The following is a 21,894-nucleotide window of genomic DNA, read 5'->3' on the forward strand; positions in this document are numbered from 1 at the left end:
TTCATTCATTTCATGTCACACACACACATAGCCAGTTGTGCTCAGAACATTTTACTCCTTCTGACCCCCCACCTCAGATGCATGTTGGAGCCCAGTTCCGGTGGGGGCTCAGTCCTCCGGAGTCCAGGAGTCAGGGCTCACGGGGGGGCATGGCAGCCAGTGAGGCAAGATTGGGGCCTTTTTTGTCCTTGAAAACCTGCTGCCCAGAGGGAACCCCAGGCTTCCCTGGTGGCTCAGATGGTAAAGAATCCACCTGCAATGCAGGAGATCAGGGTTTGATTCCTGGGTCAGGAAGATTCCCTGGAGAAGGGAAGTGGCCACTCACTCCCGTGTTCTTGCCTGAGGAATCCCATGGACAGAGGAACCTGATGGGCTACAGTCCATGGGGCTGCAAAGAGTTGGACACAACTAAGTGACTTAAACACTTCAGAGGCAGCCCTGGCCCAGAAGACAGGAAGAGGGTGAAGTGATGGGGCTCATAAGACAGAGCAGGTGAGGTGCTGAGCCAGTCCTTCTTCAGTGGCCATCATCTGGCCAGTCTTCTAGAAATGGGTGGGGAGCCAGGGCCCATTTTCATAGCAGAGGGTCCTTGGGGGCTACATAGGAGCCCAGCAGATAGGCTTGTGGACAGCAGATGGAAGTGACCAGAGGTTGTAGCCAGTACCACAGGCAGTAAACTCCTGGAGCGGAGGTTACTGTCCCAAAGAACAATCCAGAAGAGTGGGCTCAGAGTTCAGGATGGTGCCTTGAACTCCCACAGGGTCCTGGGAGGAGGGAGTGACTCAAGTCAGGCCCTGGGCCCAGAGTGTCCCAGGTGGGGCCTAACATGGGAACAGCATCCGTCCTTGGGTGTGATGTGGAGGTCTCAGAAGCAAAGCAGCTCCCAGGCGTGAGTAGCTCAGTCCTCATGCAGTGGGCGGAGGAGGCCCAGGGTCAGGCCAAGTGGCAGCAGAAGGATGGGCCCCACCAAGCCCTGTGCTGGGGCAGAGTTGAAACCCTTGTAGCGGCTGCAGAGGTGGCCATCGGGCTGGGACTCCTCCATTTGGGGCACCACCTGAGGCTGGAGCTCCGCCACTTTGTAGTGAATCCAGGAGGCATAGACGGAGGTCAGGGTATAAACACCAGGCCTGTTAGGGGCCCCACAGGCATCACCCCAGCTTACGATGCCTGCCAGGTACCAGCGGCCTGCCACTGGGCAGGAAAGTGGGCCCCCAGAGTCACCCTAGAAGAAAATCCACACAACAGCTTTCAGGTAGGGACCCCAGGCCTCCAACCATCCAGGCCAAGCCCCTCAAGCCCTCATCTCCCAAGACACACCTGTCTTCCCCCATTCACCTGGACCCCCTGCATTTACCTGGCAGGCATCCTTATTCCCGTTCACGTAGCCAGCACACAGCATATCCTGGTCGATTAGGTGGGGCTCCCCGGGCTTGGCATTGATATTGTACAGGCAGTTACAGGTCTCACGACTGATCAGCGGTACCTCAAGTTGCTGCAGTGGCCGGGGGTTCGGGAGGCTCACTGTGGGGGGCGAAAGATGCTTACCCAGGGTTTCCTAGCCTAAGTCAGCTCCCCTCTGTGTCTCTAGACGTCAGCCCTGTCCCTCACCTGAGGGCGCCACATGGCCCCAGCCAGTGACAATGCACTGGAGGCCATTGGGGAAGGAGGCGTTGGCTGCGGGGAGGCAGATCGGCCGGATGTAGCGGGAGAAGGTGACGGAGCTGCTGAGCCGGAGGAGCGCAATGTCACCCATGGAGCCCTCATGGGAATATTTCTCGTGGGAAATGACCTGGGCCACCCCGCGGACCTGGGTGTCAGTGCTGTAGTAGTCCAGCTGGTGGGCGCCCAGCTTGACCTCGTATTCTTCTATCTTGTTGTCACTGCAGGCAGAGGGGTGAAGGCAGAGCAGCTGACCTTTTGGGTCCCACTCTGCATCCTAGTTTTATCCTGTGACCTGTGACCTCTGGCCTTCACTCCTGACAGACCCTTAACAGGCTTTATTGATACCCCCTAGATCCAACCCAAGAACCCCCAGTCTGACCTACATTGATCCTTGAATCTTGACCCCCACCCTACTTCCCCACCCTGCCCCCCACCCCATGGGTACCTTGGGAAGCAGTGAGCAGCCGACAGCACCCACTGATTGGACACGAGAGAGCCGCCGCACACATGGGTGCCGTGGTGGTTGATGCTGACCTGCCAGGGCCACTGGCCGCGAGCTGCAGTGGTACCACCTGTGATGCGTCCTTGAGGGACCATGCCACAGGAGTCTGCTGGGAGAGGAAGGGGAGAGGGTCAGGACCTCTGGAGCCACCAGACCACTTCCTCACCCGACACAGCCCAGGAAGTCTGGTTTGGAGCTTCAGGGGTGAGTTCACAGAAGCCAGCGAGGCTTTGTCCCCATCCCCCAGCTCACCAGTCACCTGCTGTCCTAAGGTCTCACCCAGCCTCTGTCCTCTCGGGCCTTCCTGCCTTCCATCTGATCTACTCCTTACACATCTGGCCAGTTCACACCGCTGCTTAAATCCTTCCCTGGCTCCATTCTGCCCTTAAGAGAGATTCCGGCCCTCTCATGGCGCTGCTGTCCACTCTGCCAACAATCTGGACACTCACTGTCATGTCGGGCCACACACTAGACCTCAGACCTTTGCTTACTCAGATCACTCCGCCTAGGGTAGTCTTCCTCATCCCCACTTCTATTTGAAATGTGAAATGGTGATACTTTGGCCCCCTGATGGGAAAAGCTAACTCACTGGAAAAGACCCTGATGCTGGGAAAGACTGAAGGCAAAAGCAGAGGATGAGATGGTTAGACATCAATGGACGTGAATTTGAGCAAATTCTGGGAGATAGTAGATAGAGGAGCCGGGAGTGCTGCAGTCCATGGGATGGCAAAGAGTTGGCCAAAAGTTAGCAACTGAGTACAATAACAACAACTTCTATTTGCCTATAGAGGTGGTTCAAATACCAGAGCCTCTGAAGTCTGCTGTCACCCTGCTGACTGAGATAGGTGATGCCTCAGAGCTCCCAGGGTCTGTGCTTCCTGGACAGGGCTGTTCGCATTCTCACTGTCTACTTCAACCAACCAACTTGGGCATTCCCTAGGGGCAGAGACGAGGGCAGACTCACACGTCCCCAGTGCTGGGCACACAAATGGAGTCGTGGATGTGTTGAACAAATGAACAGAACAGCCTGGATCCCAGGGTGTGAGCGTCTCATTTCATTTCCAGGACAGCCCCACCCCTGTGAAGGCCACTGTTTGGAGCAGGACCCAAATGCCCTTCACAAAGTCACCTTCTCAGGTGCAGGGAAAACCACCCAGCCAGGCTCCTCCCCATCTCCTCGTAAAAAGGACAATAGCTACCATTTAGAGACCAACAGTTCAAGCAATGCCAGGCCCTGAAGGGGCTTTCACTTCCTTCATCTTCCTGACTCCTCAAGCAGCCCCAGGAGGTAGACAGAATTGACTTCATTTTATTTTGGCTTGCGCTACATGGTCTGTGGGATCCTAGTTCCCCAACCAGAGACCAAACTGGGCCCTTGACGGTGAAACCACAGTGTCCTAACCATTGGACCGCCAGGGGATTCCTTCAACTTCATTTTAGAGGTGAGGGGACTGGCCGCGTGAGACATAGCCAGTACATGGTGAAGCAGGGACTGCCAAGGAGACTGACCCTTGGTTTGCTACCCTCAAAACAACCCACCTTTGGACTCAGACCTGACTTCAAATCCCAGCGCAGCCACTTCCTGGCTGTGTGCCGTTGGGCAAGTCACTTATCTGCCCGTCACTGTCTTAAAGATTGAGGCTATCGTCCCCGCCTCAAGTGCTACCAGGGACCTAAATAAGACAACGGGAGTGGAGGAAACAGCTTTGCAGAAGAGAGGGTCAGGTGCTCCAATGCTCCATGGAAATCTGAACCCCTGGCCCCACCCCTCCCCTTCCCCTCCCCCATTCCTCCCAGGCGAGCCTCACCTTCGGCCACAACGGCTCCTGGAGGGAGAGAGAAAGAGGGAGGGGTAAGTAGGGAAGCCTCTAGAATTCAGACCCCAGGCTCCCCCACCCCTCACCCTAGCCCCAAGGAGACCAAAGCTGAGGAGACAGGCCAAGAGCCAGCGAGGCTGAAGATGGGGGTTCTTGAGCCCAGAATAAGGGACATACCCCTGAAAAGGGTTATACCCTTGGCCCCAGTGCATTCCCCTCCTCCCCTTCCCACCCTCGCCAGCCCCATGCTCCCCGCCCGCGCCCACACTCACCTATCCCATTCCGGAATAATCCAAGCAAAAGCACAGTGGCCACAGCCTCCAGCCACCTGGGCCCCAGGCCCGACCTCCTGGCCATGGCCCAGGACCAGGTGCCCTGGGCACCCAGGGGAAGGGACCTCAAAGCCAAGAGGGAGGGGCTCAAAGGCAAGCTCCCGGTGTCGGGATCTCGGAAGGGAGGAGAAGCAGGTGTCCAAGGCTGGCTTCTAAGGTAGGAAGCGAGCGCAAGGGAAATGCTGGGGTCTCTGCAGTCGGGCAGGGAGGACCGGTCTCCAGATTGCCCTGGGTACGCACCGACCTTCCTTCCGGAGTGGCAGCTCCAGGAAAGGACACCTACCTGCCTGCCCCGCCTCTGGCCCCGCCCCCCCAACTCCCGCCGCTCAGCTCCACCGGCCTCTCTCACCAGACTAGGCTGTGTGTGTGTGTGTGTGTGTGTGTGTGTGTGTGTGACCCCTAGGCTGTGTGTGTGGTGGGCAGGAAGGTGTGTGTGTGTGGGGGGGGGCTGTTGTTTAAGCAGCCCCAGGCAGGGCTGGAAACCTGGATGTCTGGATTCCTGACCCAACTGCTCTTGGGCCCAGGTCTTTCAGATCTCCCATACCTGTTATGCCCCCTCAGGGCCTGGCCTGGCCTCTGTTATCTTACTGCTCCCTCCTTCCCTCCTGAAGCCTGCTGTCTGAGCCCCGGGACACCCGGCTCTGCCCCGGGGCTAGGGCTCCTTCAGGCCCTACTGTGGAGCCTGAAACCTCATCTGCATGTGGTGAGGTGTGATGACGTGTCCGGGGATGCTCATCATTCCATACATATTTATTGAGAGCCTAATATGTCCCAGGTACAGGAGACAAAGCGGACACCGTCCTGCCTTCCCTGAGCTCATGGTGAAGTTGAGGTGACAGACCTGAATCACAGGATGACACAAGCAATTACAGAATGACTTCAGATGAGGCTGGAGATGGAGAAAGAAGTGCGGGGCGGGGTGGGGGGTGGCTCTGGAGGCCACCGACAGGAGCCCGACCCGGGCTGGCATCAAGAAGGGCTCCTCAAGAAGGTGCCTTTCAAACTGAGACCTCAAAGGCTTTTGAAAAGGTGTTAACAAGGCAAAGATGGGGAAGGGTGGTCCCGGTGAAGGGTCCTCTAGTGGAGGGTGCAGGGCGCCAATGTGCCTGGTCTGGGAAGTCGGTTGCTTCCTCTGCGACTGTAGAAATTCGGGCAACTGGGAATGTGTGTTGACTTCGAGCTTTAGAAAAAGAGAGCCCCCATTTGCCCACCTTCCTTCCCTGAGACTAGGCATCTGGCTCTCTGAGCCAGGACTTTAGGGCCCAGGCTGGAGGGCAGGGAATTCCTTGATTGGGAAAGGAGATGAGACTGACTTGGGAAGGAGTCTAAGCTGAGGTGGAGAAGGTAAGACACTGGACATGATGGGTGGGTTTGGGTAGAGAATGGGGCATATTAAATGCTTATGGAGGATGGCATATGTGTGACTGACTGGGTATGGGGAACAGATAGGGGTGTATGTCCCTATGGAGACAGATTCAAGGGAATATTCTCTTTGAGATCTGACAGCTAAAGATAAGCCAGGCGCCAGAATTCCCTGGTGGTCCAGTGGTCAAAACTCTGCACTTCTACTGCAGGAGGTGGTCATGGACAGGTGAACTAAGATCCCTGAATGCTAGGTAGCATAGCCAAAAAAAAAAAAAACCATGTTCTTTAAGAACTTCTGTCCAGGGACTTTCCTAGTGGTCCAGTTAACCACTGGAAGAATCTACCTTCCAGTGAAGGGGTACAGGTTTAATCTCTGGCCAGGGAATTGAGATACTACTTGGCGTGGGGGCAACTAAGCCCAGGCAGCCCCACTACTGGACCCTCGACCTCTAGAGTCTGTGCGCCATAACTAGAGAGAAGTCCACGAACCACAGCAAGGAGTCTGTGTGCTGCGACTAAGACCTGGCACAGCCAAAAAGAAAAGAAGATCCTTTGTCCATCTCGTCAGTCCCTCAATCTTTCAAGAACTTCCAGCTTTCCTATATGTCTCCCCCTACCCTCTGCCTAGTCAATCTTCTGCTGCATATGATTGACTCAGCCATCTGCTCATACCCTTTGCTGCAAACGGTGACTCCAGCTGCAGAGGTGCCCTCAGTGGGGTGGGTAGCAACCATTGCTACCCTTAGCGGCTGGTTTCCACCCCAAGCAACCCTTCTGCCCCGTAGGGGTCTTCCTTTGCTTTTATTCTGTGCTAGAACATCATCTCCTCTGGGGCTTTCTCCTGACCCCCAGTCCACGTGTTCCCCACCATGCTGGGAGCATTTCATGGACTTGTCAAGGCCCCAGCCATGTTGCTCCATGCAGTGCGGGGGTCATAGTTCCCTGATCAGGGATGGGACCCACACCCCCTGCAGTGGAAGCGCAGCATCCTGAGTTAGCTGGAGTTAGCCAGGAGTCAGTAGTTAGCAGGAAACGTGGCTGAATTAATACATGGAGGTACACTGGCTGTGGCTTCCCTGGTGGCTTAAGATGGTAAAGAATCTATCTGCAATTTGGGAGACCGGGGTTGGATCCCTGGGTTGGGAAGATTCCCCTGGAGGAGGAAATGGCAACCCACTCCAGTATTCTTGCCTGGAGAATCCCACAGACAGAGGAGCCTGGTGGGCTACAGTCCATGGAGTCGCAGAGTCGGACACAACTGAGCGACTAACACACACACACACACACACAGGTTAGTGATGGGAAGAGGCTGTGAGATGTACAGATGAGGGACTCATGATGGGGTCCAGACCCTGGGGGCTTTGGGCAGGATGTGGTGGGCCCTTGAAGCGTACAAGTGGGGTGTGTGTACGAGGAAACCGGAGGCGTACACTCTGGGACACCATTCATCAGGGTGTGTATATGGGGGAGGCTCCCCATGGGTGCAGAATATGACAGACCGACCTGGCACTCCCAGACCCCTGGACTCTCCCGCTGACCCTCACCCTCAGTCCTTCTTGGTCTCGAGGGGGAGGGGCAGCAGGGCCAAGGCTGTGGCCAGCAGGTGTCAGGGACGCTGATTCCACTAGGGATGTGACACCCAGCTGGCCACCCAACCTCCCCACCCTGGGGCAGGAATGAAGGACAGCTGCCACCTTATCGCAGACACATTTCCTGGTTGCCCACAGCCTGACTCACAGAGGCCTAGGAGGGAGAGGCCCAGCCCTGGGGCCCCCCGGCCCCCTCAGCCTGCCTCCAGCCGTGCCACAAGGCCACGTGTCTGTGTTTACGTGTTTATTGTCCGCTGGCTCCCGCTGCCCTCAAGAATGCCAGAGCCCGAAATAGCTGGGCACTGAAGCCCAATTATCCGAAGCCGCTGCAGTCTAGGTGGGTGGAGCGCTCCAGAGGTTCTGGGTAAGGGAACGGGAGCTGGTTGGGCTACATTCCAGCCTCACTGGGCGGGAAGTGGGAGGTGGAAGGGGGTGGGGGAGGTGAAGGGGAGGTAGCCCAGGGCCCTGGGGGCCGGGGAGGTTGGGGGGGGGCCTCAGCCCTGGATCAGGGGGGTGAGAAGCATCAGGAAAAGAGCAGCCCGCGGGGAACCTGAGGCCCTGGCCATGTCAGGGGGACAGAGATCACTGCCTTCAGGGAGCCAGTGGGGGAAGCTGCTTGCGGGTAGAAAAGGTGCCTCCCCCACTGTCTGGGAGATCCAGGCCTCTTCAGGGCCAGTGGCAGCAAACAGCTCCCGGCTGCCTCGAACAGCCATGCCCACGAGGACCCAGGAGCCTCCCTCAGTCTGGCACAGGAGCGGAGGTGCTGAGGTTACCTGCAGCATCAGGGCCAAGAGCAACAAGGGCCCTTACTCTTCCTTCCGGTCCTCTGTGCCTCCTAGGACCCAGTCACAAACCACTGTTCCTCTCCATCCTCAGGCATCTTGGCCCCCGGTCTCTCCCGAGGTCCAGTCAGAAAGCACTGCATCTTCCTATCTGAAACCTAGCACCTACGAAGCCCCACCCTGCTCTCCCCCTGGCGTCCAGCTGCCCAGCACAGCCTCTGCCCTGACCGGGCCAGGATACCCAGGCCCTGTACCTCACATCTGTCCTCTTGCCCCTCTGCATACAGGACACACAGAGTTCCAGGAGGCAGAAGGCCTTGATAGAGGCAGTGACAGAGTCGCGGAGTCAAGATGGAGACAGCAGCAGCCACAGGGACTAGAGACAGGAAGGAAGGTTGTCCCAGGCATTCTGACATCCTGTCCCTTCTCGTCCCCAGGACCCAGGGCTCTCACCTCGATCCTGGGGGTCCTTCCAGCCCAGTACCCAGCAACTGGCCCCCAAGGGGGTACCCCCTGGGTGAAGGCAGATGGGCAAGGCTGATGGGGAGGGCTCCACTCGGGAGCTCAGCTCCAGGAGGGCTAGCGGGGGCCGCAGTCCCAGGTGCCGGGGCAAGCGGATGCTGATGACCAACCGGGACACCTGGTGGCTCTGGGGGAGGGGACTGGCCCCCGCCCGGCCCAGGTACACTTCAATATAAGGCACCGTTGTAGAGCCTGGCCTGCAGAAACAAGGTCCAGGGTCACTTCCTGATCCCCTCACTGCGGATGAATCCTTCCCAGCCCAGGGGAAAGCGTGGAACGAATGTCCAGGGTCATTCCACTAACTCCTTCATTAGCCCTCCTTTGAAATCTCTCTTCTGTCTCAAAACACTTCAAGCAATTCCTGGTGCAATAAAAGCCCTAAAGGGAGAACAGCCTGCTACTGTCCTTTGGCCCCTCTCCCAATGTCTCCCTCTTGCCAGGAAGATGGGTGAGACCCACCTGAGGACGCAGTGAGTGGCTGCCAGGACCCAGCCTGGGGCCACGAGGATGCCAGCGCAGACTCGATCTCCAGCTACATGCACCTCTGCCAGCCAGGGCCACAGGACCCCCATCGGAGCCGGCTCGGGACGCAGGCCACAGGCTAGGGAGAGGAGATGAGGCCCTCAGTGGGGACCCCACAGCTGACTCTCAAAGCCCCTATCATGGATCTAAGCACCCCCAGGGGCCCCTAAGCCCCAAAGCCCCCTCCTCACCACCATTCTCTGTGTGAGGGGGACAGGTTAGTGCCTCAGTCTCCTCCCCTTCAGGTCCCCAGTCCCAGGCCAGCTGGTCCTCCAGGTAGGCCCCCCGAGTCACATGGCTGATCCATGGACCGTGGGTCTGCAGGGGGTAGAAGACTCTGGGACGCAGGCAGTCACTGGGCGAGTCTCTGATTCCAGCCAGGAACCAGGTCCCCTCTTCCCGGCACAGCAGGCTCCAATGAGAGTAGTTCTGTAGCAAGAGGGTGTGTGTGTTAACAGCCTTTATGCGCGTGTGTCAGTTGGTGAGGGGACAGCAACAGTCCTGGAGCTTCCCTGGACTCCAAACTGTCCCGCACTCGGACACAAGAAATCCCACCTCCTCCAAGCCAGGCTCCAACGCTAATCTGAGTAAGAAGGCTGCCCTCACTTTAGGATTCTCTTTAAACCAAGAGGAGTTAAACAGTCCCACGGTCTTGGCGGGTCTTGGCCGCTCCCCAAAAGGCTTCCAGGATCAGGCCCCGCCTTAACCCCGTCTCCGCCCCCACAGCGCGGCTCCCGGTTCCCCGCCCCTCCCCGGCCCCGCCCCTCCCCGCCTACAGTCCGCTCCTCCTTCTTATTCCAACTCTTAGGCCCCGCCCCCGCCGCTCACCCAGCAGCTCTCCTCCATCTCCTCCTCCTGGTAGGCGGGGCAGAGCGCCTGCGGCGGCTCTCCTGGCGGCGGCACTGACGCCCCCTGGCGGCCATACAGGCAGTGACACCACCAGGCGCCCAACAGCTCCGCCTCAAGCAGCGAGCTGGCTCCGGGCGCGGGTTCTGCGAGAGAAGGGGAGGGAACCAGCGCTCCCGCCGCGTCCGGCCCCGGGTCCGCCCCGCCCGGCCGGCGCCGGGCCCCCACTCACCCCCGCGGCCCCAGCGAGCCAGGCGGCAGCGGCTCCCTGGCAGGAAATAGTGTTCCGGGTGGGGTAGACACACTGGCCGCGGGGCCGCGCTCAGGTTCACGGGCGCGCGCAGCTGCAGCAGCGCTAGGCTCGAGGCGTCGTCCCACGAGGCGTTCTCGTGTGGCACGAGGCGCGCCACCTGCTCCGCGCGCGGGCGCGAGGGCAGTTGCACGCGCCAGTAGTCCAGGTCGCTGGGCGGGCGGGCTGAGCTGATGTGACTGCGGGATGGGGAGACTGGGAACATGAGCTGGATCCTGCAAGCTCAGCTCTAAACCTCCACCCTTGGCTTAGAGTCAGGGTCTCTAGGCAAGATTCTGCATCTCCTTCCCCCACCCCTCCGCCCAATCCTGGGTCGAATTTGTATTACCCCTGTATTTGCCCCAGAGAGACTAGGACCCTGATTTTTGAGCTGGATCATACTCCTCCAATGGGACCCCACACCTCTACCCCTACCCTACCCAAGGGAATGGCTGGGGCCAGTTAGATAGTATCTCAGACTGAGCAAGAATCTGCCCAAGACTGGGTTTTCACTCACCCTGGAAAGCAACTGGCAGGTGCCAAGACCCAGCTTTCAGACACCAGTGCCCCATAGCAGGGTCTGGATCCTGGGACCATCACCTGGGCTTCCCAGGGCCAGGACCCTGGCCTCGAGGCTTTCCCACACTCTGAGGGGTGAGAGGCCTGAGTCAGAGGGCCTCCTGAACCCAGGCAGTTTCCACCTGAACTCAAATCTCCCAGATCCAGCTGACATCTAGGGGTCCTGCCTTCCTCACCTGGCAGGGCGGTGGTGCAGTTCTCATTCATGGGCTCAGGGAGGCCTGACTGGGCTTCTGGGGACTGGGTGGGGAAGGCAGGCCCAGGCTCTGAGCCCAACACCTGTTCCCTTATCCATGCCTCATAGGGAGCAACAGCAGTGAAGACTCCTGGGCGGTTCCTCCGTCCACAGCCAAAGCCAAAGCTGGTGATTCCCGCCTGGAACCATCGGCCACCTTCCTTGCAGACCAGGGGTCCCCCAGAGTCACCCTGATGGCAGATGACTCAGTGTCACTGGATCAGCCCAGGGACCTACCAGCTTATCTTGGACTACCTCTTCTTTTTGGTCCGACACACAGCCACCTTCTCCTGGAAATCTACGTGGGCTGTGCCTTGTTCTCTGTGACCCCTACAGCTCTGAGCAGGAGAAAGCCTTGTAGAACAGAAAGGCTGATGAGGAACCAAAGCCAAGAGCACCAGGCTAATGCAGTAAAGGCCACATCTGAGAGGCCTGCCGGTCTCATTCAGAGCCAAATGATTCCTCAATAAATTGTTAAACCCTGTCTTTGGTTTCTAAGCTGTTAGAATTCCTTGTTAAACTGTTAAAGTAAATCGGAGGCACTTCTCTGGTGGTCCAGTGACTAAGAGTCCTTGCTTCCAATGCAGGGGACCCAGGTTCAATCCCTGGACAGGGAACTAGATTGAAGATCCCGAGTGAACTAAGAACCCGTGCAGCCAAAAAAAAAAAAAAAAAAGTAAATCAGAGATGTCAGCATTCAGGAGGAAAAGGCTGTTAGAAAAGCACCAAGAAAGAATGGTTTGTAGAAAATTAAGGAGGAAGAATTACAAGAAACAGACATTAAAACAAGGGTTCTGGGACCGTTTACTGCTGGGGCATTGTCCCTAAGATATGACTATAATCCAGGTCAGGCATCTCTGTGACCTGAGGAGGGTTACAGAGAAAGCTCAGAATTATCCAGAACTGTACTGTCCAATATGATACATGTGATAGCCCCTGTGACTATTTGAATTAATTAACATTTAATAAAATTAAAACTTCATTTCCTCAATCACACTAGCCACCTTTCGAACGTTCAATAATGTATGGGAGAAACCAACACAATATTGTAAAGCAATTATTCTTCAATTAAAAATAAATAAATTAAAAAGTGTTCAATAGCCAGTGTGGCTAGTGACTATAATGCTGGACAGTACAGATAGAAAAACATTTCTATCATCATAAGTTTTATTGGACAGCAGCATGGGTCTAGAGGAAGCTGAGTTGTTGGCAATCCTGTTCAAGAGGCAGGGATTATGTCCATAGGTTCTGGAACCTTGTAACTGGGTGCTGTGCTGTGCTTAGTCACCCAGTCGTGCTGACTCTTTGCGACCCCATGGACTGTAGCCTGCCAGGCTCCTCTGTCCATGGAATTCTCCAGGCAAGAATACTGGAGTGGGTTGCCATGCCTTCCTCCAGGCAATCTTCCCAACCTAGGGATCGAACCCAGGTCTCCCACACTGCAGGCAGATTCTTTACTGACGGAGCCACCAGGAAAGCCCAAGAATATTGGAGTGGGGAGCCTATCCCTTCTCCAGGGGAATTCCTGACCCAGAAATTGAACCGGGTTCTCCTGCATTACAGGCAGATTCTTTACCAGCTGAATTACCAGGGAAGCCCAAACAGAAAGGTCCCACTGAGACATGAAATTGGGTCGCTGGATTCAGAGTCTGGAGTGCTCACCCTTATAGCATGGAATCCCCTTTTTCATAATTGGGAGGGACCCTGAAATCAATTGGGAGGGACCCTGAAAATCATCAAAACTGAATTCCCATCACCACCATGCATGCTTGAGTGCCGTCAAAAATGTGTGCCGTTTGAGGAACATTTCTGGGGACAATGGTTAAAATATATCATGTTTTGGCCTTCAGCCCATTATCCGGAAAATTCCCTTCTGTGAAGGATTAATTCACTTTTAAAAAGAACTGTTTGTTGAGTATCCACTAAGTAATAGGTCCTGTGCTCTAGGCTACAGTATGGGATAATTGCCTGGAGAATCCCATGGTCAGAGAAGCCTGGTGGGCTACACAGTCCATAGAGGTGCAAAGAGTAGGACATGACTGAAGCACCTTAGCATGCGTGCACAAGGACCAGACCTTGTTCTAAATCCTTTTCGGTGGTGGTTTAGTTGCTAAGTGGGGTCCAGCTTTCAAGATCCCATGGACTCTAGTCCGCCAGACTCCTCTGTCCATGGGATTTCCCAGACAAGAATACTGGAGTGGCTTGCCATTTCCTTCTCCAAGGGATCTTTCCAACGCAGGGATCGAATCCATGTCTCCTGTATTACAGGTGGTCTCCTGCACTGCAAGCGAATTCTTTACCACTAGCCATCAGGGATTCCAGAAATACTTTTTACATGTACAAATTTATTTAATCATTATAACCTCCTGACGAAGTAGGTAACGCTATCATCCCCATCTTTCTGATGAGAAAGTCGGCACAGAGAGGTTAAATAACTTGGCCAAGGCCACACAGTTCACAAGCAATGGCGCTGAGCTTCTAAACTGGACATCCACTGCACTATACTGCCCATCAATAATAGTGGCCGTTTGTTGAGCCCCAAGTTCTGTCCATTTATAATCCTCACATCGATCCCTTCTGCTGGCAATCTTACCCTCTTTTTGCAGATGACGTTCAGAAATACGAAGAGGGAGGATTAGTCTATTCCTCACACTGCTTCCTATTGGTTAGGGCTCTGCCTGGCCCTGCAGGCAGGTGCAGGCACCTCCCCTCACCTGGCAGGTGTCCCTGCGGCCTTGTGGGTAGCCGGCACATAGCATCCCCGGCAATAGCTGGAAAGTGAGATTAAAGGGGCCAGGCCGGCTGTAGAGACACTGACAAGCAGCCTCTCCCAGCAGCCTCAGCTCCACTTCTTGTAGCACCCAGGGGAGAGGCAGGGGGTCTGTGGACAGAAGCAGAGAAGAAAGCTGTGAGGCAGGGATGCAGCTCTCTCTTCCCCAGGGCTTAGCCTGGTACCCTCCTGGGCTCTCCTGGACATGTCTGTCCCCATGCGCCATGGCACGAATCAATGCACATGAGTCTGAGCAAACTCTGGGAGCTGGTGAAGGACAGGGAAGCCTGGAGTGCTGCAGTCCTTGGGGTCCCATAGAGTTGGACACGACTGAGCGACTGAACAATAACGGCTAGGTCCCCTGCGACTGCCTTCTGGGCATCTCTGTCTCCTTGCGCCATGGCATTTAAACCCACCACATCCAAAATCAGTGTCCCCTCCGGCTCCTCTCCGCTCTTCTTCCGACATCATCATCGCAGGAATGGCCCCATCAAGTACCCGGGGAGGGACCCACCTGGTAGGCTCCACCCCCCAATCGCCCACCTCCCGAGACACCCCCCTTTTCCACTCACCCTCCTCCTGGACATCCCCCCAGCCGGTGGCCCAGCAGGCGGTGCCGTGAGCAAAGCGGTGCGAGGCTCGGGGCAGGCAGACGGGCCGTACGGAGGGGCCCAGCCTAGCGGGCGAGGCCAGGCGCAGCAGGGCCACGTCGGTGCCCCGTTCCACGCTGCTGTAGTTGTCCGGCACCAGGATGGCGGCCACCGCGCGGACTTGCGCGCCGTCCAGGGGCCGGTCCTGCGAGTGCACGCCCAGCACCACCGACCACTCGGCCGCGGGCTCCAAGGTCCCGTTCCTGCGCCGAGGCAGGAAGGGGGTCAGGTGGACCCGAGGGAGCGGGCAGACCCTCGTGGGGTGGGGGCTCGGAGTCAGGGAAAAGGTGGGGTCAGCCAGACCACAGGAGGGGTGCGTCCCATCTAGATTTAGGGCTGGGGCGATCCGGGTTGAGCTAGCTTCGTAAAAGGGGGAGGAGCGAATGCGATTTGGAGGTGTTGGGGGGAGAACTGGAAAGATGGAATTCAGATTCGGATAGTTGGTGGGGTGACGGGGCGAGTCCGCTGGCTGCCTCCCCAAATAGTCAGAACCCGGATACCCAGCAGAGCACTTAGCGTCAGGAGGGTGGGGAGGCAGGGGCGGCCGGGCTCCAAGTTAAGCTTGGGTCCGCGAGGTCCAGCTGCCGGTCGGGCTCGGCTTTTTGAAGGAGAGGCACTGGACGTGCGCGAATACTCACGTCACGAAACAGTGAGCAGCCGAGAGGACCCAGGAAGGGGCGATGAGGGAGCCCCCGCAGATGTGGCCCCCGCCATGATGCAGGCTCACCTGCCATGGCCAGGTGCCCGGCTGAGAGTCTGAGCCCCCCACGATTCGGGCAGACGGCTCGGGGCGACCGCAGTCTGCAAGGGGTACCGTGGAGGTCATCGCCTGTCCCTGCCCCCCACGCCGGAGGCCCAGGTAACTCAGGACAAAGCCCCATCTCCCACTCCCCTTAGTTTGCCCTCCCCCGTCCCCCGTCCCCCGTCCCCATCCCCTGCGAAAGAAACAAACAGAAGTTTCGCATTTTTAAGTTTCTGATCACTTCCACCTCTCATCACCTTTCGTTGTTCAGTCTCTAAGTCCTGTCTGGTTCTTCGAGACCCTATGGATTGCAGCACTCCAGGCTCCCCTGTCCTCCATTATCTCCCAGGGTTTGCTCAGATTCATGTCCATTGAGTTGGTGATGCTCTCTAACCTCATTGCCTAGCCAACCTTAACTTCTTTTAAGATCTGAGGTTCCTCCCCACCCCGATTCCTTACCCAGATCTTCAGATTCTTCTTGAGTAGGACTGAGAGCTGGGAGTCAGAGGGGTAAAGAGAGGAAAATACTGGTGACCTCCAGCTCTTGACAATGCACAGCCACCATCTTCCTGCTTTCTTCTTCCCCAATTCCTTGCTCTCTCAGCCGCCCTGCCAGCACCCAGGCTACCCGTCCCATCTTTTTTGCCTCTGCCGGTGATGTTCCCCCAGTGGCATTGCCTTACCTGAGTCCTGGAAGGCTCCCGGGATGGGGCTGATGGCTGGAGAGATGGAGGCAGGAAGAGGCTGGAGACCTACAGTTAGGACGATGTGCCCTCCATGGCCCCCTCCCCCAAAACTTTGCAAGTACTCCATCTCCTCATGGCACCCAGACCTCCATGCCCCTTCTTCTCATAGGCTATTCCTCTTGCCCCTCCCGACACCTCACTCTCATCTTCTTCTGGTGTCCTCCTCTGACACCCTACTCCCCAGGTGGACCCCTGGAGTCCTGCTTTCCAGCTCCCCAGAGGCTAGGACCCAGACCCTTTGCAGCCATGCCCTGTCCCCTGAGCTTACCAAGGATCACAAGCGGGAGAAGCAGGTGCTGGGACATGGTCCGTTTGAGTCAGCTGGAGGCACGGCGATGGGTGAAGATCCACTCCCTGCCACACAGCTCTGTCTCTGCCTCGGCACCCCGTGACTCCTGAGGGTCCAGAAAGAACCCCGCCCTCCCTGGCTGGAGCCCATCTCTGGGAATCTGAGTGGATCTGGGGCTGGAAGGAGGAAGTAGGGAGCCTGAAGTCCCCACCCAGAGCCCTGTGCGCATCTCACGTCTCTAGAGGCCCGGGGTGGGGGTGGGAGGCAGAGGTCATAGCTCCTGGACACCTACTGGGTGGGGGAGGGAGGAGCAGAGAACCCCCAAGGGGGGAAGGGAAGGATGGCCAGAGGCTAGGAGGCCAAAGTGCTAGGTCCCTGGTGAGGCAGGTCAGCAGTGGCCCTTGGGACAGGGAAGGTGGCCCCTCAGTGGTGTGACTCACCTGATTCTTCATCTCTCTTTAGGGTGCGGCTACCCCAATGGGTTGGCCTTTTCTTCTCACACAGCTCTGGTTACTGGAGTTGCTGGCCAGGTCTGGGACGGGAGCCCTAGGGAATTCAATCCCATCCCAACAAAGGGATCACAGATTCCGGCAGCTTGGGGCAGGGCAGAGGATTCTGGGAGGGGGCTGGGCAGGCTGATAGGGCCCGGAAAAGGCTCTACCCTTCTTTGTGTTAGCGTAAGTACTCTCGGCTGTTGTGCCACTTACTTCGTATGACCTCAGGAAAGTCACTCAACCCAGGTACAGTAGGAGTCGACTTAAGAAATACGATGCTTCAAAGAGGAATCGAGGACAGTTTAAGGAAGGAACTGTTTATAGATGGTAGGCAGGGAACTGGGCAACCATCAGGGATGATGAAGCACCTGGGGGCCAACAATACTGGAGAGCCCCTCCTGAAGAGGCAGAGAGAGGAAGCAGATATTAGAGCTGGGAAAGAGAGAGCTGGGCTGTAGGAGAGGACCAGCCAATAGGAGTGCCTCAGGGGAGAAACAAAAACCTTTATCAACCAGTGGCTCAGCAGGGAGGGAGCTGAGGAAGGAAAGTCCCCATCTCACTCACTTTGGTCACCTGCTGGCTCCTCCCATTACCTGAAACCTACCGGAAGTCAGAGTGTAAGACAGCCCATGATGTGGCCCAGAAAGGTCACCCTCTGAGGGGACAGATCAGGATGGAGAAGTATAGGGAGTGGAAATGGAAGGTCAAACAAACAGTATCCACACACATACATCCATTTTCTTAACAATAATATAAACTAATAACACTACTAACAATACTCCGTTTGTCCAGGGACTTCCCTGGTGGTCCAGTGGCTAAGACTCTGCACTCCCAAAGTTCAACCAGGTTCGAACCCTGGTCAGGGAACTAGATCCCACATAACCCCAACTCTGAGTGTGGTTGCTGCAAATAAGAGTTCTCATGATGCAGCTAAAAGAAGCTGTGAGCAGCAACTAAGACCCAGCGCAGCCAAATAAACAGATTTTTAAAAATACTCAATTTGTCCAATTTTCCTAGAAAACAGCAGTCTTCAGTTCAGTTTAGTCGGTCAGTTGTGTCCAACTCTTTGTGACCCCATGAACCACAGCACGCCAGGCCTCCCTGTCCATCAGCAACTCCCAGAGGTCACCCAAACTCATGTCCATTGAGTTGGTGATGCCATCTAACCATCTCATCCTCTGTCATCCCCCCCCTTCTCCACCTGCCCTCAATCATTCCCAGCATCAGGGTCTTTTCAAATGAGTCAGCTCTTTGCATCAGGTGGCCAAAGTATTGGAGTTTCAGCTTCAACATCAGCCCTTCCAATGAACACCCAGGACTGATCTTTAGGATGGACTGGTTGGATCTCCTTGCGGTCCAAGGGACTCTCAAGAGTCTTCTCCAACACCACAGTTCAAAAGAATCAATTCTTCTGTGCTCAGCTTTCTTTATAGTCCAACTCTCGCATCCATACATGACTACTGGAAAAACCATATCCTTGACTAGACGGACCTTTGTTGGCAAAGTAATGTCTCTGCTTTTCAATATGCTGTCTAGGGTGGTCATAACTTTCCTTCCAAGGAGGAAGTGTCTTTTAATTTCATGGCTGCAGTCACCATCTGCAGTGATTTTGGAGCCCAGAAAAATAACGTCAGCCACTGTTTACACTGTTTCCCCACCTATTTCCCATGAAGTGATAGGACCGGATGCCATGATCTTCGTTTTCTGAATGTTGAGGTTTAAGCCAACTTTTTCACTCTCCTCTTTCACTTTCATCAAGAGGCTCTTTAGTTCTTCACTTTCTGCCATAAGGGTGGCGTCATCTGCATATCTGAGATTATTGATATGTCTCCTGGCAATCTTGATTCCAGCTTGTGCTTCTTCCAGCCCAGCGTTTCTCATGATGTACTCTGCATATAAGTTAAGCAAGCAGGGTGATAGTATACAGCCTTCACGTACTCTTTTTCCTATTTGGAACCAGTCTGTTGTTCCATGTCCAGTTCTAACCGTTGCTTCCTGACCTGCATACAGGTTTCTCAAGAGGCAGGTCAGGTGGTCTGGTATTCACATCTTTTTCAGAATTTTCCACAGTTTGTTGTGATCCACACAGTCAAAGGCTTTGGCATAATCAAGAAAGAAGAAATAGATGTTTTTCTGGAACTCTCTTGCTTTTTCCATGATCCAGCTGATGTTGGCAATTTGATCTCTGGTTCCTCTGCCTTTTCTAACACCAGCTTGAACATCTGGAAGTTTGCAGTTCACGTATTGCTGAAGCCTGGCTTGGAGAATTTTGAACATTACTGGTGTATGAGATGAGTGCAATTGTGCGGTAGTTTGAGCATTCTTTGGCATTGCCTTTCTTTGGGAGGTCTAGGCAAAGCCTAAGTACTTTTGCTTTTTGGGGAGGTACAATCCCAGGGTGACAAGAGTTAGGGAAAATGAGAAATGATCAGGGAGAGGAAATGCAAATACAGAGACCCAACAATTGACTGGATTCAACTGATAATCTTGCTGCTGTTGCTGCTAAGTTGCTTCAGTCATGTCCGACTTTGTGCGATCCCATAGACAGCAGCCCACCAGGCTTCCCCGTCCCTAGGATTCTCCAGGCAAGAATACTGGAGTGGGTTGCCATTTCCTTCTCTAATGCATGAAAGTGAAAAGTGAAAGTGAAGTCGCTCAGCCGTGTCCGACTCTTAGCAACCCCATGGACTGCAGCCCACCAGGCTCCTCCATCCATGGGATTTTCCAGGCAAGAGTACCAGAGTGGGGTGCCATTGCTTTCTCCAGATAATCTTGCTAAATTTAGCTAATCCATGGTTGGCAATGAAGGTAAATGAGGTGGAGTGAAAATTAATAAAGGGAAACCTCACTGAAATGGAGTTGGGAGGCCAGAAGGAGGAGCTCTCATGCACATATTGGTTATTGTTGTTCATTCACTAAGCCATGTCTAACTCTTTTGCTCTTTTGCCACCCCAGGGACTGTAGCCTGCCAGGCTCCTCTGTCCATGGGATTTCCCAGGCAAGAATCCTGGAGTGGGTTGCCATTTCCTTCTCCAGGTGATCTTCCGGACCCAAGGATCAAACTCGGGTCTCCTGCATTGCAGGCAGATTCTTTATGATCTGAGCCACCAGGGAAGCCCCATGCACACACTCCTTGATGTCTATACAGGTCCCAATCAGAAGAGACACTAGAGTATTTTGCATCTCCAGCAGAAAGTGGCACTACTTTTCTACCCCCCAGCAAGGGGAAGAAAGATTTTCTCCCTTCCTGGCAACAGCTCAGCCATTGAGAGCTGATTTTAATAAGAGTGTCACGCTGGGCAGTTTGTGAGATTTTAGTTGGCTGACCAGGGATGGAACCCGGTTGTCAACAGTGAGAGTGCAGACTCCTAACCACCGGACTGTGTGGAATTCCCTTTAGTGTCTCCTTTAGCTGTATTAATAGAATACAGCTGGATTCCCATATCTGCTTCTGCATCCAGTCTATTGGGTTATCATTGTCAAGAATCCTTTGGAAACCTACACTGTATACTTAATGTCATGAAAATAGTTCTGCTGTTGGGCACCCCTTGAAAGGGTCTTGGGGTCTTTCCAGGGGTTACCAAGAATACTTGAGAAATACTGCTTAAAGACAATAATTCTTAAAAAAAAAAAAAAAAAGACTAATTCCTGGATTTCCCTGGCAGTCCAGTGTTTAAAACTCCACACTTCCAATGAAGGGGGTGTGGGTTCCATCCCTGGGCGGGGAACTAAAATTCCCTGACACAGGATGTACCCCCTCCAAAAGACAATAATTCTTACCCTTTCCCCAACCCCAAAGGCCTGAGGAATAGAACTTACCTCTCTAAATAGGACAGGAACTCACCAAAGCAATGTATATTGTGGGAAGTAGAGGGAACATTTTTCTCTAGGGAGACAGATGAGAATTTCTGGGAGTGCAAGTGCGGTTAGCAAAAGCTGCCCTGGTGATTCTGATAGTTCCTCTACCCCAACATGCCCTAGCTTGAGAATCACTGCTCTAAGTTTCCTAATAGCCAATACAAAGAGGGAAACCCAAGCAACTAGGACAGAATATAAATTTCTCCTGTAAGTCCTCATGGAGAGGACATCTTGGTGTAAGGAAATCTCCCTCAACAGTATCATTCTGGCAAAAACAGCAAGAAGTTTCATAAGGTTGACTTTTATAGTATGGCAGAATGTCAGCCAATAACACCGTGATCAAATATCATCAACACACTAATTATACGGCTATGCCTCTGGTAAGAGAGGCAGTGCATGGACGCGCGGTTCACTGTTGCTGTATTTGGTGGTGGGGAACGTATAGATCAGCTATTGTGTTAGTTTTCTGCTACTGATGTAGCACAATGCCATACATTTAGTTGCTTAAAACAACACAAATTTGCTACCTTACAGTTTTGAGGGTTAGAGGTCTGACAGGGGTCTCTCTTGGCTAAAATCACCAGGTCATCAGGACTAGTTCCTTCCCGGAGGCTCTAAGGGAAAACCCACTTCCTTGCCTTTTCCAGCTTCCAGAGGCTGTATTCACAGCTCATGGCTCCCCTTCTGCATCTTCAGAATCAGCACTGTAGCATCTCTCGGACCCTTTTTCTGTCTTCACATCTTTCTCTCTGACCAAAACCAGGAAAGGTTCTCTGAGCTTAAGGGTTTATGTGATTTGGGAGGATGTAAAGAAAGGGGAATCCGAACCCTTGTGCCCTGTTGGTGGGAATTCAAATTGTTGCAGCTAGCATAGAAAACAGTATGGAAATTCCTCAAAGAATTAAAAGTAGAAAAGCTGAGCTACCAGGGCAGCCCAGAACTGCCATATGATCCATCAATTCTCCTCCTGGGTATTTATCCAAAAAAGTGAAAACACTAATTAGACTAGGTATATGCAGACTTCCCTGGTGGACCAGTGGACAGGACATAGATTCAACCTCGGGTCTGGAAAGATTCCGCATGTCTCGGGGGCAACAAAGCTCGTGCACTGTAACTACGGAGTCCATGCTCTAGAGCCTGTACTCTGCAACAAGGGAAGCCACCAGAATGAGAATCCCGAATACCACAACCAGAGAAAGCCTGAATGCAGCAACAAAGACCCAGGGCCGTCAAAATAAATAAGTAAGTAAGCAAAAAAGAAAAGATGTACGCACTTCTATGTTCATTGCAGCATTACTTAACA

At 54.5% G+C, this 21,894-nt stretch overlaps 2 protein-coding genes and 1 long non-coding RNA gene across 5 annotated transcripts; 1 reads left to right on the forward strand and 2 right to left on the reverse strand.

Moving 5' to 3' along the window:
* Positions 36-4,596, reverse strand: PRSS8 (protease, serine 8). Of its 2 annotated transcripts, none has more exons than XM_018040629.1 (6): positions 4,254-4,596; positions 3,973-3,990; positions 2,108-2,270; positions 1,609-1,880; positions 1,355-1,521; positions 36-1,222 (listed from the first exon to the last, which is right to left on the reverse strand). In XM_018040629.1, exons 1-6 carry the CDS (start codon positions 4,336-4,338, stop codon positions 899-901), a joined length of 1,029 nt encoding a protein of 342 aa, XP_017896118.1. In that variant the 5' UTR covers positions 4,339-4,596; the 3' UTR covers positions 36-898. The 2 variants fall into 2 exon arrangements, with proteins under 2 accessions (XP_017896118.1, XP_017896117.1); XM_018040628.1 differs by having other exon boundaries at positions 2,108-2,273.
* On the forward strand, positions 3,963-8,432 carry LOC108633897. The gene is made up of 3 exons (XR_001917265.1): positions 3,963-4,016; positions 7,406-7,604; positions 8,337-8,432. It is a non-coding gene; the product is annotated as an uncharacterized LOC108633897 (long non-coding RNA).
* Positions 7,761-16,255, reverse strand: PRSS36 (protease, serine 36). Of its 2 annotated transcripts, XM_018040625.1 has the most exons (15): positions 16,219-16,255; positions 15,888-15,923; positions 15,664-15,699; positions 15,101-15,263; positions 14,385-14,665; positions 13,757-13,923; positions 10,984-11,233; positions 10,746-10,875; positions 10,172-10,428; positions 9,922-10,085; positions 9,285-9,522; positions 9,031-9,172; positions 8,503-8,768; positions 8,304-8,425; positions 7,761-8,040 (listed from the first exon to the last, which is right to left on the reverse strand). In XM_018040625.1, the coding sequence occupies exons 1-15, from the start codon at positions 16,253-16,255 to the stop codon at positions 7,762-7,764; spliced, it is 2,568 nt and encodes an 855-aa protein (XP_017896114.1). In that variant the 3' UTR covers position 7,761. The 2 variants fall into 2 exon arrangements, with proteins under 2 accessions (XP_017896114.1, XP_017896115.1); XM_018040626.1 differs by lacking the exon at positions 8,304-8,425 and having other exon boundaries at positions 8,690-8,768.

This window comes from Capra hircus, chromosome 25, assembly GCF_001704415.2.
Source record: "Capra hircus breed San Clemente chromosome 25, ASM170441v1, whole genome shotgun sequence".
NCBI classification, from domain to species: domain Eukaryota; kingdom Metazoa; phylum Chordata; class Mammalia; order Artiodactyla; family Bovidae; genus Capra; species Capra hircus.

Bases quoted from the DNA above. Each gene is read 5' to 3' on its own strand.
- PRSS8 (XM_018040628.1), bottom strand. From the start codon at position 4,338: ATGGCCAGGAGGTCGGGCCTGGGGCCCAGGTGGCTGGAGGCTGTGGCC. The intron at 1,881-2,107 runs GTACCCATGGGG...CTCTGCCTGCAG, and splicing joins GCTGCTCACTGCTTCCCAAG to TGACAACAAGATAGAAGAAT. The intron at 1,522-1,608 runs GTGAGGGACAGG...CGCCCCCCACAG, and splicing joins GGGCCATGTGGCGCCCTCAG to TGAGCCTCCCGAACCCCCGG.
- PRSS36 (XM_018040625.1), bottom strand. From the start codon at position 16,255: ATGTCCCAGCACCTGCTTCTCCCGCTTGTGATCCTTG. The intron at 9,523-9,921 runs GTGAGCGGCGGG...CTCTTGCTACAG, and splicing joins AGATGGAGGAGAGCTGCTGG to AACTACTCTCATTGGAGCCT. The intron at 8,769-9,030 runs GTGGGTCTCACC...TTGTTTCTGCAG, and splicing joins GCCACTCACTGCGTCCTCAG to GCCAGGCTCTACAACGGTGC.